The sequence below is a fragment of the Lonchura striata genome, chromosome 1, assembly GCF_046129695.1.
Source record: "Lonchura striata isolate bLonStr1 chromosome 1, bLonStr1.mat, whole genome shotgun sequence".
NCBI lineage: Eukaryota > Metazoa > Chordata > Aves > Passeriformes > Estrildidae > Lonchura > Lonchura striata.
In genome coordinates this window covers 110,126,809-110,141,922 of record NC_134603.1, presented here as the reverse complement: position 1 = coordinate 110,141,922, position 15,114 = coordinate 110,126,809, and the positions used below count along the sequence as shown (strand labels likewise).

The 15,114-nt window shown below is 36.2% G+C and overlaps 1 protein-coding gene across 2 annotated transcripts in view; it reads left to right on the top strand.

The window, feature by feature from the left end:
- The window catches only part of SEPTIN7 (septin 7), a 61,706-nt gene extending 47,279 nt beyond the window's left edge, over positions 1 to 14,427 (top strand). Inside the window, exons 8-14 of one of the 2 annotated variants that reach the window (XM_021553263.3) lie at positions 478 to 574; positions 2,608 to 2,659; positions 3,561 to 3,686; positions 7,763 to 7,783; positions 10,045 to 10,180; positions 12,718 to 12,857; positions 13,407 to 14,427. In XM_021553263.3, the coding sequence (XP_021408938.2) occupies positions 478 to 574; positions 2,608 to 2,659; positions 3,561 to 3,686; positions 7,763 to 7,783; positions 10,045 to 10,180; positions 12,718 to 12,857; positions 13,407 to 13,446 (612 nt within the window). In that variant the 3' untranslated portion in view covers positions 13,447 to 14,427. The remainder of the gene's footprint in view (positions 1 to 477; positions 575 to 2,607; positions 2,660 to 3,560; positions 3,687 to 7,762; positions 7,784 to 10,044; positions 10,181 to 12,717; positions 12,858 to 13,406) is intronic. The other variant, XM_021553262.3, reaches the window with a different exon arrangement.
- The last annotated feature ends 687 nt before the right edge of the window (positions 14,428 to 15,114 follow it).

Sequence of the window (15,114 nt, the reverse complement as noted above, 5' to 3'; positions counted from 1 at the left end):
CTTTCTGCCCCTTGACGCTGCTCTTGGCTTCTTTGTTACTTGTTACACTGGAGGCATTCTCAGTTCAGCTGAAAACAAGAACTTGACGTAATTCTTTGCCAAACCTTTGAAAACTGGGTACAAGATCCAGTCAAAGTAACAGCTGTTGTAGCCAGTGGGTATATGATGTGGTAAATAATTGTGCAGTTGAATAAATAGGAAATGGTTTGCCTCTTGCATAGCTTACTAAGTAACAGTAGTGTCTGTTCCTTAACTAGATTTACAGAATGTAGCAGCATAAGGAATTCAGGAGTGTGTGTATACAGAAGTCATTAAACTGGGCAGAGGTCAATAAACATCACTATTCTTGCACTTTTGGGTTAGCTGCATTGCCATGTTGCAGCACTGACCTAACTTATGTCAAGTTGATACATGGGCATGCTTTCAGTATCTTTTGACAGCAGATTTTGATTTTTAAAGTCATACTTTATCTTGTAGGACCGTTTACCTCTTGCTGTGGTAGGTAGTAATACGATCATTGAAGTCAATGGCAAGAGAGTTAGAGGAAGGCAGTACCCATGGGGTGTTGCAGAAGGTAAGGCTTTCTTGTGATTTTTTTTAACCCATTTGAAACTTACTAGACATGAGACTGTATTTGAAATGTTTGAAATGCTTAATTTCAATGATATTTCGCCTGGAAATTAATTGAATATACCATTTTGTTATTGTGACAATATTGGAACAAGGTAAAGGTTTCAGCAACATGTAACTTTGTGAGCAGCTTTCTCTTGAAGCCTCAGTGAGAAATTTTAAAACCTGTATAATTTATTGCAGGTAATGATGTCACTTAAATTACAGTTGTTTTCTGGCTTTTTTACTTTAATTATCTTAATCTAAAACCTGTATATTAAATTCTTCTTTCTAGAGCATTCACATTATAAATATTAATTTGATCAGTTCAATTGTCATAAATAATTTTTTTCCCAAAACATCTGAGTCTTAAGTGCTGGGTTGTAGCAACGGAAAGATATCTGGTAATGAATAGAATACTTTTAATTTTTTAAAAAAATTTGTTTAAAACTTACTTTCTATTGCTGTAGAGACTTTAAGATAACTGCATGTTCTTCTGGCACGCATTTCTTGTGCTTTAATGCCATTCGTGTATTGCCACATGGCATGACTTGGACCAAGCTCTGTATTAAGCAATCACTATAGACTGTTTTTCCATGATCATTGAGGTTTTTTCTTTGCTGTGCATGTATTGAATAAAGAGAAACTTCTTTCCTTCACTATTTCTACCTTCCAAGGGCAATGGACTATAAATTGGATGCAGTGTAAAACAGACAAAAATCCCAGCCAACAAGCAGTGTATGGACCAATATTTTTTAAAGGAATGCTGTAACACTTTGAAGTGCATGTCTGGCAGGAAATGAGGTTTGGCAGAAAGTAAAAACCAGCTGCATCAGAGAAGATCAAGCTTTATTTCAGGCTCTTCTGTTGGCATTTGGAGATGTGCAAAATTGTGCTGCTTTTCTTTACTTTAAAACAAATTTCTGAAAGGTTTCATGTTCACGATTGTATGACTTTTGGAAGGGAAGAGCTAGCCTAACTAAAAGGAGCCTCTTGGAGTGGCTTTCAGTCTGTCAGCTAAGGACAGAGATGATGCTTTTTTGAGAGTATGACTTCATGTACCATCTGAGTGGAATTTACCAATCTGTGTAAAACCATGGAATAAAATAATGCAGGAGTGCAGATACAAGAACGAACACACAAAGTGGCTATGTTCTGCATTTTTCTGTAGGATTCACTGAATTTACTTGGGCTATTTTAATTCCTTCATCTTGTTTTTTTCCCTCCTTGCCATGGCAATGTCTGTCTTTACTTCAGAGGCACATGGAAACATGCCCTATGCCTTTCTTTTGTGTGCGCTAAGAGCTTTGTGCGTTGCCTTCTCTGTCTGCACATCAGAGAGTTCTGGAGTGTGCATTTTTCTCCAGTGTCATTTCATGATCACTCAGGGAAATGCCACTCACAGCATCAGCTTCTTCTACTTTTGTGGGGTGATAGGCACAGTGGAATAGGTGACATCTAACGACAGCTGCCAGCTCTCTCTTGATCTGTAGGTCGGTGCATCAGATTCAGTACACAACCTTCCTTTGCTTCATTAATGAAGAACTAAATCTATATTAAACTCAAAATGAAGACTTCTTGGGCTTATTGGGCAGGGACAAACAGGTTGAGTTTGTCTTTTAAAGGTTTTTGGATATAGCTGGATCTAGACTCAAGTCTTCACTTAGTGTCTGATCCTTACACAACTGTGCTATCAGGCAGCCAAAGGATCAAACAGTTAAACTGGCAAAACTGTGCTTCTGTTGTGGTAGCTTATTCTGCTGCACTGACTCAGAGTACAGTTTGCCAGTATGGCTTAGGGGAGCATAGGAACTCTGCTAGTAAGACACATTATAGTTATGTTAATGCTTTCCTTCTGTTAACACACATGTTGTTTGAGTAAGGCAAGACTGTGGGAGTAATTTGTTGTTGGAATGAATGTAGACGGGTGACATCTTACCTCTGTGTAAAGCACAGACGTTGGTTGACATCTCAACAAAAGCTTACTTCTTCTTGCAGTTGAAAATGGTGAACACTGTGACTTCACAATTCTGAGGAACATGTTGATAAGGTAAGTAACTGACAGGTAGCATTAAGTTTTCTGGTATACGTGAGAGATTGGGAAGTCATATATTGGAGAAAAAGGAATTTGAGATCATGAGTTCATATGAATTCCTATATTTTTAATTGTAAACAGTTACCTTACATTTTATGATAACTTGTTTAACCACATACTTAGCAATCAGTGCTGTTGGTAGTGAATTTTTTGTGATTACTTCTTCTGTTACTAGTCCATAGGAACCTGAGTTATCTCTTAGTGCTGATGTGTACTTAGTTGTAAGCATTTTCTAAAAACTTTACACTGAAAAAAGCAAGACTGTGCTTTGTTGTGTTAGGTGCCGAGTCCTGTGCTCCCAGCAGTCCACTAGGTGATATCTGCTGTAAAAACTGTTAGTTTGATTCCTAAGCTTTGCTTTTCTCCAGGCTGACAGTGGAAAATTTTGAAGAGACGTGAATGCTTTTAGCTTAGTCTTGATGTAGAATTGCGTAGCTTTTGTAGAATTAAAAGATAGAAACTAGGAAGTTTTGGCTTGTTGTTTCTTGCCTGACCTGCTTTTTCTCACCTACTACAGTAGAAAACTACAGTTTTCTTATCTACCTATCAAATACCTGCAAGTTTATCCACAGAACTCAAACTTCCCAAAGACTGGTTCTGTTAAGTTAGTGTTAGGAATATTGCAAGCTTTAGATAGTTTGGTGCAAAATAACCTAGTATTTCTATGCCTTTGCTGTCTGGAGAGCTCCGATTTAAATGGTAAAAACATTGTAAATAATAGGACATTAATGGAGAGATACAATTTAATTCAAGCCAATCTGCAAAATAAACAGGGTCTGATTTTTCAGATAGTATTTTGTATTTGTGCACTAAGCTAAATTACACTTACACTAAGATAAATTACACTTATTGACAGAACTCATATGCAGGACCTGAAGGATGTTACTAACAATGTACATTATGAGAACTACAGAAGCAGAAAACTGGCAGCTGTTACATACAACGGTGTTGACAACAACAAAAATAAAGGGCAGCTAACAAAGTAAGTTCCTGTTAAGGCTGTATTGCACTTTAATTTTAATCTTTTTACTCTCCTTTTTTTTTGGTTGACTGGTTTTGTGAATGTGTGGTGGTATTTTTGGTTTTGAGTTTCTTGGGGAGGGGTGCTGGTAGGTTTGTACATATGTAGCCTTCAGTCAGTTATCTCTTTGCTGTGTCTGAAACTATATGCCTCTTGTTTACTTGTAATTTGGGTTTTTTCCCCTTTTATTAAGGTTTACACTAGTTCACTGAACGTGTTAAATGATAGATTCCATTTTGAAGAGAATTGTTACACTTACTCAGAGTTTTATTTCACCGGTACTGCAAAGTTCTTGTGCATTAGTTTCTATTTTGGTTTATAGGTTACTTGTGGAATTTTTGGTTCTTCTGTGTGAATAATCAATACTATTGTGTTAGGGATGTTTTTGAGAAGAATAGGTTAATATTTATTTAGAAACTCTGAAAAAGCAGACTTGGCTACTGTCATCTTTGAAATGCTGCTCTAGCAACTTATAAGGCTGCTTATCATGGCAGGGGAATTATTGCAACGTCATTATCTTTTGTGAGAAGAGAGTTGCAATGCAGTGTTTGGGGGCTTTTGTAGCTTTTTTTCAAACTCTGATATGTCATTTTTATTACCTCTGACAAGAAGTTATTTGCCAACATGATGAAATTACTGAAAGATTGAAAAGTAGGCTCTGCTGTATTCTGAATTGTATAATGCTATTTGAGGATAGCTACATTCACATATCCTGCTCTGCATGTAGTAACTGCATCAACATTAATTAGTGATTAAGTAATTATTAATTAATGGTGCTCTTATTTTGTACTATATTTAAGTACAAATTTCTCAATCAAAATATAGAGTACTGTTCTTTTCAGCTAATAGTATGCAAAGTTGCAGTTGTTCTTCCGGAAAAAGATTCCTGAAATTAGTTGGAAATTCCTGATATTTGCATCCATTTGACAGCTACAAAACCATTTTTCACTAAAGAAATGTCTGTTCTACACTCTCTTAATGCTTTCAAAGTTGTGAGGGAATGATTTAAGTGGACGTGATTTAGTTTCATCTAGTGTGAGTCTACATGAGACTTCCCTGCTCAGCACTGACAAAAAGTGTAATAGTTTATGTCAGTTATAGCAACTCTTCAGAAGTGTACTTGCACTTACATAGAGTTTCTAGTGAGGTCAAGTCTTAAAAATACTTGTTTTCAAATATATGTGTCCATAACACTGTGGTTACGTCTTCTCACTGTCATGTTTCTTGCCATCATGTTATCCCTGACTCATAACTCAAGGCTTCTGAATGCACACAAGCAAGTATGTCAGGTGAAAATGTAGTAATAGGAGTGCAGAAGAGAAAATTCTGCATTTTCTTCAGGACTTCTAACTTGCTATTACTGTGCTTTTTACTGTATTATTATTTGCTATTACTGTACTGAAAAGTGAAACTTTGTTTTCCCATTGTTATTTGGAATATCAAATGAAGTTGTTTACATTTTCTGTGTATGTTGTTAAATACTGGGGTTTCTTATATACCTTTCAAAATCTTAGTATGTTTCCCTTAGATTTTGGAAAATATGAGTTTTAGTGACAACACTTTCACCATTTTTATTGTGTGCCTGCTTAGATTTGTGTTAGTCTGCACCTACAAATTCAGTCTGTTACCTCATCTGTATAAGAGGACTGGTTCTTCTGAATTCCTAAAAATAACAGAGTGGCTATTTTAAATTATTTTTATTCCATATTGCAGACACAATAAGATGTTATTTTGTACAAAAATACATCTATGAGTAGGTTTCAAAACTCTTCGTGACCTTCACTCACCCCTCCACCCCACTCAGTTTCTGATAGCATTCCTGATACTTCTTTTTGAGCCAGAACCTCCACTATGAAGGTCTGGAATTACTTTGCTTTCTGAAGCATGCTCACTTTGCATCTCCTGTCACTTCAGATCACTGTGCTGTCCTACCTGAATATTTCCAGGTGAATGTGTCTTCTGGAACTATTTTCTCCTTTAGAAATCTGTTTCTTGGAGCACTGCAGTACTGCAGCTCAGAGATTAATAAATACAATTGGTGCTCTTTGCTGTCAGGGGTTTTTTGTTCAAGAGAATGAGGAAATAATTGCAGTTTGATTCAGCCATCTGAAAAATGACAAAATCTATTGCAAACTTACAAAGACTATTTTGAACATTTTGTAAGAGTTGATTCCCCAGAACACAGGGTGACTTAATAAGTAAATACATTAAATTCTTGAATGTGTGTGCTGATTATGAAGCAGCTGATGCTATTTTTCTGGCTTTATCTTAACCATATGTTGAGTTGCAGGGGTTTTTTTTTTCAAGTTTTTACATGCTTTTTTGACTTCAGTGTTTTTTTAGCTTTTGGGTTTTTAATCTAGTACAGTTGAAACAGCGTAGAAGGAATCTTCCTAATAACCATGTGCTTCCTGGAAACTGAGGGGGAGGAACAGATATTAACAGTTTATCTGTACTTCCCCTTAGGAATTTTATGCTTGCCTGCTGGCCTTTTGAAAGAAGCGTCTGTGTCTCAAATTGGGGCAATATTGATTCTTTCATGGGAGACAGATTCTGTATCTCTGTGTGAGAAAAGAGACGTGCTCTGATGCTGTCTGGTGGTATTACAAGCATATGGTTAAACACAGATAGACTCCCTGGCTCTGGAAACTCCTAAGCTGCTGGTTTTTGAGAGACTGGGAGGGCAGACATACCAGGAGACATGCAGTGGTGCTTGTACTTTTCCAAAAGTATCTCCTGCTGGCAGCTGTTGGAGCTGCTGGACTGACCTTTTGTAGCTTTAAAACAGCTGTATTTTTATGATCCTAGCATATCTCAGTTTTTCACGCAGCTGTTAACATATTTCTTTAGACAAAAATGCTAATGTTAAAACAAATAGAAGTATGTGCTACAAGTTTTAATAACATTGTGCAGATGAATTGAAGCATTTTTCTGTCCAGTTAATAATCTTAACTCTGATTTGCCTCCTTTGATTTGGTGAAACATGACTGTTCTGTAAGTAACTTGTTAACTTGGGAGCAATCCAATGCATGTGTCTTTCAAGGTTATGGAGGTATTTTAGGTTTAGTCTGATCACTCAAATTTTCAATATCATCCTAACCATTAAAAAAAATACAATGTCAAGGTAGTCTTCACATATAGAGATAACTTGTCTGTTTAAATCATGTGGTAATTGTTTCACATGAACTATGTAACTTGAGAAAATTGGAATTTGCTCTGAAGTTCAGATGTGGTAATTAGAGAAGTCTTTTTGGTTCGTTCAACAAAGCTGCTATCTTCAGTGAATTTAAAAGTAAAGTCTTATTTCTATTGAAAGTCATTTTATACATCTTAAAGATGGGCCTTATCCATCAATGATCCAGGGTAACAAAATACACCGTGCTCTGACTGATAAGCCTGGAGCGCTTCCAGCTCCTTTTGCCTGTATTCTTGGCGACTTGTGTGAAACGGCCTTAATGCCCTGAAGCCCGTGTGAGAGGATGGGAGGTCAGAGCTTGTTTCCAGCTCTTTCCGCGGGGCCGAGGCAGGCTGGGTGCAGCACCCGCGGCCGGGGGAGGTGCCCTGCAGCCGAGCCGCCGCGGAGACCCCTGCTGGCCGTGCAGCCGAGGGCGCTGCCCGCGGCATTCCCCGGCCTTCCGTACACGGGCCTCTGCTGGCTGACACGTTCTGAACCAGGAGATGAGCCTCAGGAGCCATCGGCTTCCAAAAACCTGTGCAGAGCAAGCGGTGCTGCATGTTACTAAAATATTTAAAATCTTTTTGAAAGCATAGATGTTGTAAGAAAACTGTTCCTGAAAGCATCTGCACTGTGTTAATATTGACGTGATGTAGTGATCAACTAACTGAATTAGAAATAAATATAACAAGCTTTAACTAACAATTTTTCCTTTTAGTATGAAAAAATTGCTTTTGGGAGAGCACATAATTAGCTTTAGGAATCTAATACTATTGAATTTACTTTTTTAAATTATTGCTTTTTGGTTTTGTGGTTTTATTTAAGCATGCTAAGCTAAGCCTCTGTATTTTTTGTTTTTTAGATTTGACACAGTTGAAGGCATGTAAGTGGTGATTTAAATTTTTCCAAAAAACTTAAGACAAAAATTCTATAAAGACAAAAAGGATTTCACTGTTTGATGTTTCAAATTTAAAACAATTTCCTGGTATCCTGCTCTTGGCATTGTTTTTTCCACTAGCAGCTGGTTTGGTTTTTTTTTTTCTCAAGCTGTGCTACTGTAAATTTTAGGCATTTATAAATGCTTACAGCAACAAATACCTCTGTAAAAGCCCATCCTCTTTAGAAACCTTCTGGCTAAGATTCAAGTCAAATTTGGTCAAATTTCAAAAATCAGTAGAAGTGCATAAATTATGGAATTCCCCCAGTTTCTATCCATAGCTCAGTCATCTTTATATGGATGCTTATAAAGAATTTGTGGAATTTTTATCCATACCTGTAAATTCTTCATTGAATTTGGGACTTAGTAACTTTAATAATTTCTGACCATTATTTTATCTTACTACCTTCTTGCAGAGATTCTACTTTGCACATATCTAGAATAATTTTTAATTTTTGCAGAATAACTTAGAGGACTATTATTAGAGCACATGTCCTCTGAAATTAGTTAAATGTTTTATATCTTTGTTTAGTGGTTTTTGAGGGTTTTTTTCCGTTCAGCTCCTTTTATTTGTGTTTGTGTCTAGTTTTTTGTTTGTTTGTTTTTGTGTAAATCCCTCATATAATTTCATCCTGAAATACAGTGTGATGTGCATTTACCTGTGTCACATACTTAGGACTTAACCAGTTGTGACCTATGTTGTAAAGCTCTCAGCTGTAAATGCTCACTTGTCAGTTAATCAGATTTTCTGTGCAGACTGATTTTTACTACTTTCTCAAATACAGCTTGTATGACATCCCCATTGGATTTCCTAAGTTTTCAATCAAAGGACAGTTCTGCACCTCTTTCAAGTTAAAACTGCAGCAAGGATTCCTCAATATTTATTCTACTTTGTAATTTTTGAAGAGCAGATGCATTTGAGAACTTTACATCTCTAGAAGAAAATAGTATTGTTTTGACAGCTGCTTAGCTTCCACAAGTACTGCTATTCACCTCTTCTTTCACTTCCTTAGTATTTTTCTGCATTATTGTACCTCACCTGCGATTAACCATTAATTTTTTCCTTGTAAAAGATTGCTAGCAGCTGGCCTTTTGAAGGACTAAAGTAAAAATTAAACTGAAGATCAATTTCAGCTCTGTATGTTATACAGCATTTTACTCACAAGTCCAAGCATTGCATCTATTAATTCAGATTTAGTTTAATATATACATTAGATATCCTCTGCTGATTGATTGTAACAATTCCAAATATAATCAGTTCTTCATTTTCACCAACACAATAGTTAAAACTTTGTCCTTTTAAGCCATAGATAATCAAAACTGAAATAAGAGGCCAGTGATTTAGTTTGATTGCTCTTTGTGGAACAGCAGAGTCTTAACAAAACTCTGTAGCAATCATCACTAGACCTCAATAATCCTGTTTTATTAGATGTTCACAGTGAAAGCTACTATTTAAAATCCATATCACCATAACATGGATAGCAGGCTTATTCAGCTTAAAAATTCAGTACAATTCAGGAAAGTATACCATAAAGTGTATGAAAAAAATAAAAATAATGTACATTATTTTTATACATTACATTTATTAATAGCTTTCTAAAGCAAAGCCTTCCAACTAACCTTTTGAAATACTGATGTTCACTTGCCCAGACCCTTTTTGACCCTTTTTTCAAAGCTGATCTCTCTTTTAAAACTATGACCAGAGCATTCAACACAGTTGCAATGTTAAGTGTCTCTTAGGCTCACTTGGGAACAATGAAGATTTAGAGAGAAAACAGAACTTTAGTCTGCAGTGCTCCTAATTTTCTTATTATGTCCATTAATTTTTTATATATATTTGAATTATGGGGAAGAAAAAGATGCATGAAGATCACTTGGAAGATGCTAATTTTCTTTTTCTTTTTTTAACATTGATTTCCTCTCTTCCCATGACCAGGTGGTTCTGCATATAGAAAGTCAAGAGTTTCTGTTAATGTAGTATAAATCAGTTGTGGGGGAGGAAGACATTGTATGAAATATCTTTTTGAGTAAAGCTTATTTAAACAGTTAATATAATAATGTAAATTGAATTTAAGCTAGCAGTGCCTACAGCAATGTGTTTCTGTTACTGCTTCAGCATTTTTATCTTGCTTTTTCCAGATGTCCTAATGTAACAGACAGGGAAAAAAGTTCTTACTAGCTAACTGCTTCTTCTGGATTTATGGCAGGAGCCCGTTGGCACAGATGGAGGAGGAAAGGAGGGAGCATGTAGCCAAAATGAAAAAAATGGAAATGGAAATGGAACAGGTGTTTGAGATGAAAGTCAAAGAAAAAGTTCAGAAACTGAAGGACTCCGAAGCTGAGGTAATCAAAATGTTTTAAACACCAATGGAACTTGAGGCTGAACAAGTGTAGAGATGGGACTTTTTTGCCAAGACTTTGCAACATAATTGATTCCATAGTTGGTTTATATGTGTAAAGACAACACTCTTCTTCTTCCTCAGCTTGTTGTCTCTGCTGAAATTGTGTAAGTCTAAAGTTAAAATATGATTTAATGTTCACATGCATTCTATTTTTATTTTCAGTCATAGCATGTTAAAATACTCCTTAAGTTCTTTACACTCTTCTCCCTTTTCTTTGGAATATTTTGTGCTTATTCTTCCATGCGATTTTAAAAGTTCTTGAGATTTTTATGGCTTATATAAGCTAATGCAATAATGATCATTTGTTGTGAGTATTGAAAAAGCATTCAGGAATTCCCTGTAGGGAATCACCTAAGTGAGAATTACTAGGCTAAGGAAGAGTCAGGTATTTGTTTTTGTCAGTAACCGGTATCATTTGAACAAATTTTATGGGTACTTAACTCTAATTTCTGTAATCTCCAGGTGAAGTCTTCCCAGTGAAACCGATTTTTCACAGGTTTTGAGGGGCTCTGAAAATGATCTTTTTAAGTGAATTTTATAATTAGAATTTTAAATAAAACTTCTGAAGTAAGAGTAAAAAATTAAGTAGTTTTTTAAGTTTTGGGAAAACAGTTTCTCTCAAGAAGCCTAATAGAGAAGTTCAGAACTGGCAAAGATCCTTAAGAAAGTTTGTCTCCAAATCTTAGGAAAAATGAGGAAACTTGGAAGGGTAGTTGAAATGTTTGGCAGCCTAAGCACTGTAAGGTGCCAAGGCATACTGGATCAAAGGAAAAAAAAATTAGATTTTTTTTTTTTTTTTTAAGAACTGAATAGATAGGGATATGAACAGTAAGATACGCCAGTCAGCAATTTGAGGATTTTAAAGCTATATGTTTTATCTGGATCTTGGTTTTTGTAGTCATGTGATTTATCCTTTTTTTTATTTCTGTCTTGAATCTTTTTGAACCCTTTAATACTTCTGGTGTCCACATTCTTCTCCTTGCTATGTGAAATACAAAAATACTGGTTTTCATGTACTATCACATGACTTTTTGACTGAATGTATCCTGTGATACCAGTTTTTTATGTTCATGCAATTCATTATTCTTTTTTCTTTTCAGTTTTGTAAATTTCTGTTGTATTTATCTAAATATAGAAAAGTAGGCAACAGACAGTGCCATGTAAAAATGTGTAAAAGGAAATAAGTTTTCAAGGGCTGTGTAAACCAGGCTCATGCAAGAGAGTAAGGAAAGAGGAAGTTTTATATCACTTTCTCTGAAGTGTGGACATGAGGTCGACTGAGGGGATATTCTGCCCCTCTGCTCTGCTCTGCTGAGACCCCACCTGCAGTGCTGCATCCAGCTCTGGGGTCCCAGCACAAGAAGGACATGGGGCTGTTGGAGTGAGTCCACTGAGACAATTAGAGGGATGGAGCAGCTCTTGTATGAGTGGAGGCTCATACAGAGTCAAGAGAATTGGAATTGCTTAGCCTGGAAAAGAGGAGGCTTCGTGGTGGCCTAATTGTGGCCTTCCAGTATCGAAGGGACCCAACAAGAAAGATGGAGAGGGACTATTTACAGGGGTATGGAGTGACAGGACAAGGGGAATGGCTCTGAACTGAAAGAAAGTAGGTTTACATCAGATATTAGGAGAAGGTTCTTTATTATGAGAGTGGTGAGGCACTGGAACAGGTTGACCAGAGAAGTTGTGGGTACCCCAACCCTGGACATGGTCAAAACCAGGCTGGATGGGAGTTTGAGGTCCCTGCCCTTGGCAGGAGGGATGGAATTAAATTATGTTTAAGGTCCCTTCCAACCCAAACCATTCTATGATTTAACTCAATTTAAAAAAAACATTACACCACACAAAAGGAATCACTTCTCCTGACAAGTGTTTCCATCCTCACATACAACACATTTGATTATCAGTCTGTCCCATCAACTTGCAGGAGAGAATTCTTGTTTTGGAATATAGACAATTTACTTCCTCAATAATACTAAATCATTTAATTAGTGAATAAATTAATCTACCTTTTTTTTTTTTTTTTCAAATAGATCCAGAATATAGTTACTGCTATAGCATGAAATCAGTATTTTGGGGTTCCCCCCTCCACCAGAAAGTCAAAGATGCTTCTCTTTTATGCATTAGTGATACTCAAATGGTCTGCAATTTGCTGCTTAATGTTTGTGTCAAATACCAAAGTATTTTTAAATTTCCTTTTATTTGCCAAACATAGCTCCTTACAAATTCTGCTTGTAAACTGGGTAGCACTTGGGGCATTTTCTGTTTACTGTAAAATGAAGCTATGGGATTAATAATACTTTGGTTTCTGTTACTGGCAATACCTATCACCTTAGAGTTTTTAGTCTGAGCTACTTTATCTGAAGAAAAATAGAATACATAATTTTGTTGCATTAGTAAGTTTAGTTGCTGATGTTTGTACTTCCAAAAGTTGCTGTGTTTTCTGCACCTACAGACTCTGTTTGTAATCCTCTACAGCTGCAGCGACGCCATGAGCAAATGAAAAAGAATTTGGAGGCACAACACAAAGAATTGGAGGAAAAGCGTCGTCAGTTTGAGGATGAGAAAGCGAACTGGGAGGCTCAACAACGTATTTTGGAACAACAGAATTCTTCCAGGTAAGTTGGAGTCTTGTCCTGCAGCTCACGGTAAAAGTTCTGTGGCTTTCTGCCCAAAAGTGATTTCTGAAACAGTAATGGTCCATCCATAGTAGTTAACCACTACTGAGGTGTCACTTAAAAACCAAGAAAAATCTTGAACTGCTTTTAGTTACAAATGACCATATTTCAGCAATAGTGGGAAGATTATTAGCCTCTAAAGTGGGTTTTAGCCTGCAAAAACATGGTACCCACACATAAATATATATATATGTAAATAAATAAATGTTTATATTGATAGACTGCATCAGACTTCTGGGTGATGAGGAATTAAAGTTCCAAAAATTAAAATGTTTAATTCGCTCCATCCTTGGGAGAGGAAATCTGGTGAGAACTGCACTGCTTGATTCACACATTACAAGTACTGTGTACTTAATAACTTTCATCCATTGTGTTGTAACCTGTAAAGCCTTATTAAAAGGCCTGTTTTAAAAGGTGTATATAATTTTTCAAAAAAATCAGAACATGTATGCATTATTTAACAAACTTTTTCTTTTAATGTCATTTTAGAACCTTGGAAAAGAATAAGAAGAAAGGGAAGATATTTTAAATGCATCATTTTGACCACCAGTTATGTATTAGTTGCCAATATGCCAGCCTGGACATCAGTGTTTGTTGGATCCGTTTGACCAATTTTGCACCAGTCGTATCCATAGTAATGGATTTAACAGCATGACAAATTTTTGTTAATTTTGATGGAGAATGAGATGCCTTGAATTGTCTAGGGTGTTGTGTACTTGGAAAAATAACAGCTCTAAGTACCTTTTTTCATTAATTTTTTTTTTTAAACAGGTGTCATTTTAATGCAAAAGAAAACATTTTACTGTTGTACAATCATGTTCTGGTGGTTTGACGGTTTACAGGATATCAAAAAATGCAGGACTCTAGACGGTTTTTAGTGAGGATAAATTGCCATAATATGATGCAAACAATGCTTCTCTATTATTATAATAAAAATTCCATTCAGTGCAGCATATACAATAATGTAATTTAGTCTAACACAGTTGACCCTATTTTTGACACTTCCATTGTTTAAAAGGACACATGGAAAAACAAAAGTTGTAAGCTTACAGTGCACCTAAGCTTTTTATAACAACCCTTTTATGTTTTGGATTCTTTAAATATATGCTATTCTCATTTAGTAACTTCTTAGCCAGAAGGATCTCATTACTGCTTCATTTTTTGTAATAATGTTTAATTTAGATATTTTTCCATATATTGGCCCTCCTAAATAGAATATAGCTTCTTTCATATGGTAGGAACCAGTGAGTAAAACTTTCCTTTAACTCCCTTTTTACGTTTTATGGTAAGTAGCAGGAAAACACATTTATAGGTCATTTCTAGGCAAAATTGTGGAGTTAACTACCAACCTGTTTCTACCTGTGTGCAGTCTTTCTTTATTTTACTAGAAATGGGAATATGGCCTCGAGAAAAACATCACCATTTTGCATTTAGCTGTATTCATATATTGCATTTCTGTATTTTTGTTTGTATTGTAAAAAGTTACATAATAAACAATGTTGTGATGTAACACGCTGCTGTGTCAAGAATTGTAATGGAGTTGAGCAGCTGAGTACTTCTCTGGAAATGTGTGAACTTTCTCTCTGATTGACCTGTGTCTTTGATTTCATCCGAGGATTCAGTTTAAGGTGAAGAAGACCCCATTTCCATGGCTCTGAATTGGCTAAACGAGGATCTTTCTGTTATGCCCAGGAGAGGGCACCAAGTGCCTGCACACCCTGTGCTGTGTCCCACCAGCTCCCCTTCTGGCAGTCCTGCTTTTCCCACTCTTCTTACTGCCTTCTGCAAGCTTTTGGGAGGATCTGGTGGGTGGGTGGGGAACAACACAATTGTAAATTGATAAAAATTGATGGGGATTTTTTATGTCTGTTTGCCTATGGAAAAATGAAGACTATCTCAAATTTTTTGCAGATGTTCCCTGTATTTTCCGGGATATCACTGTTTCTGTTCACTTTTCTTTTACATGAGTTATGATTACCAAAATATGATTTATTCAGCTAGCTTCTCAAAGAAATTGCATTTTCAGTAGCCTGCATAAAGGCCTCCTTGTAAGTCATTTTGCCTATCTCTTTTTCAGAGAAGACACTGAGTATCAGTAAGCGGACATTTCTTTCCCTTGCAAGTAAATAGAGTTACAAAATCTGGTTTGTGATACATCACAGAGGATGTACTTTGCTTGCATCTGCCCCTCAAGTTT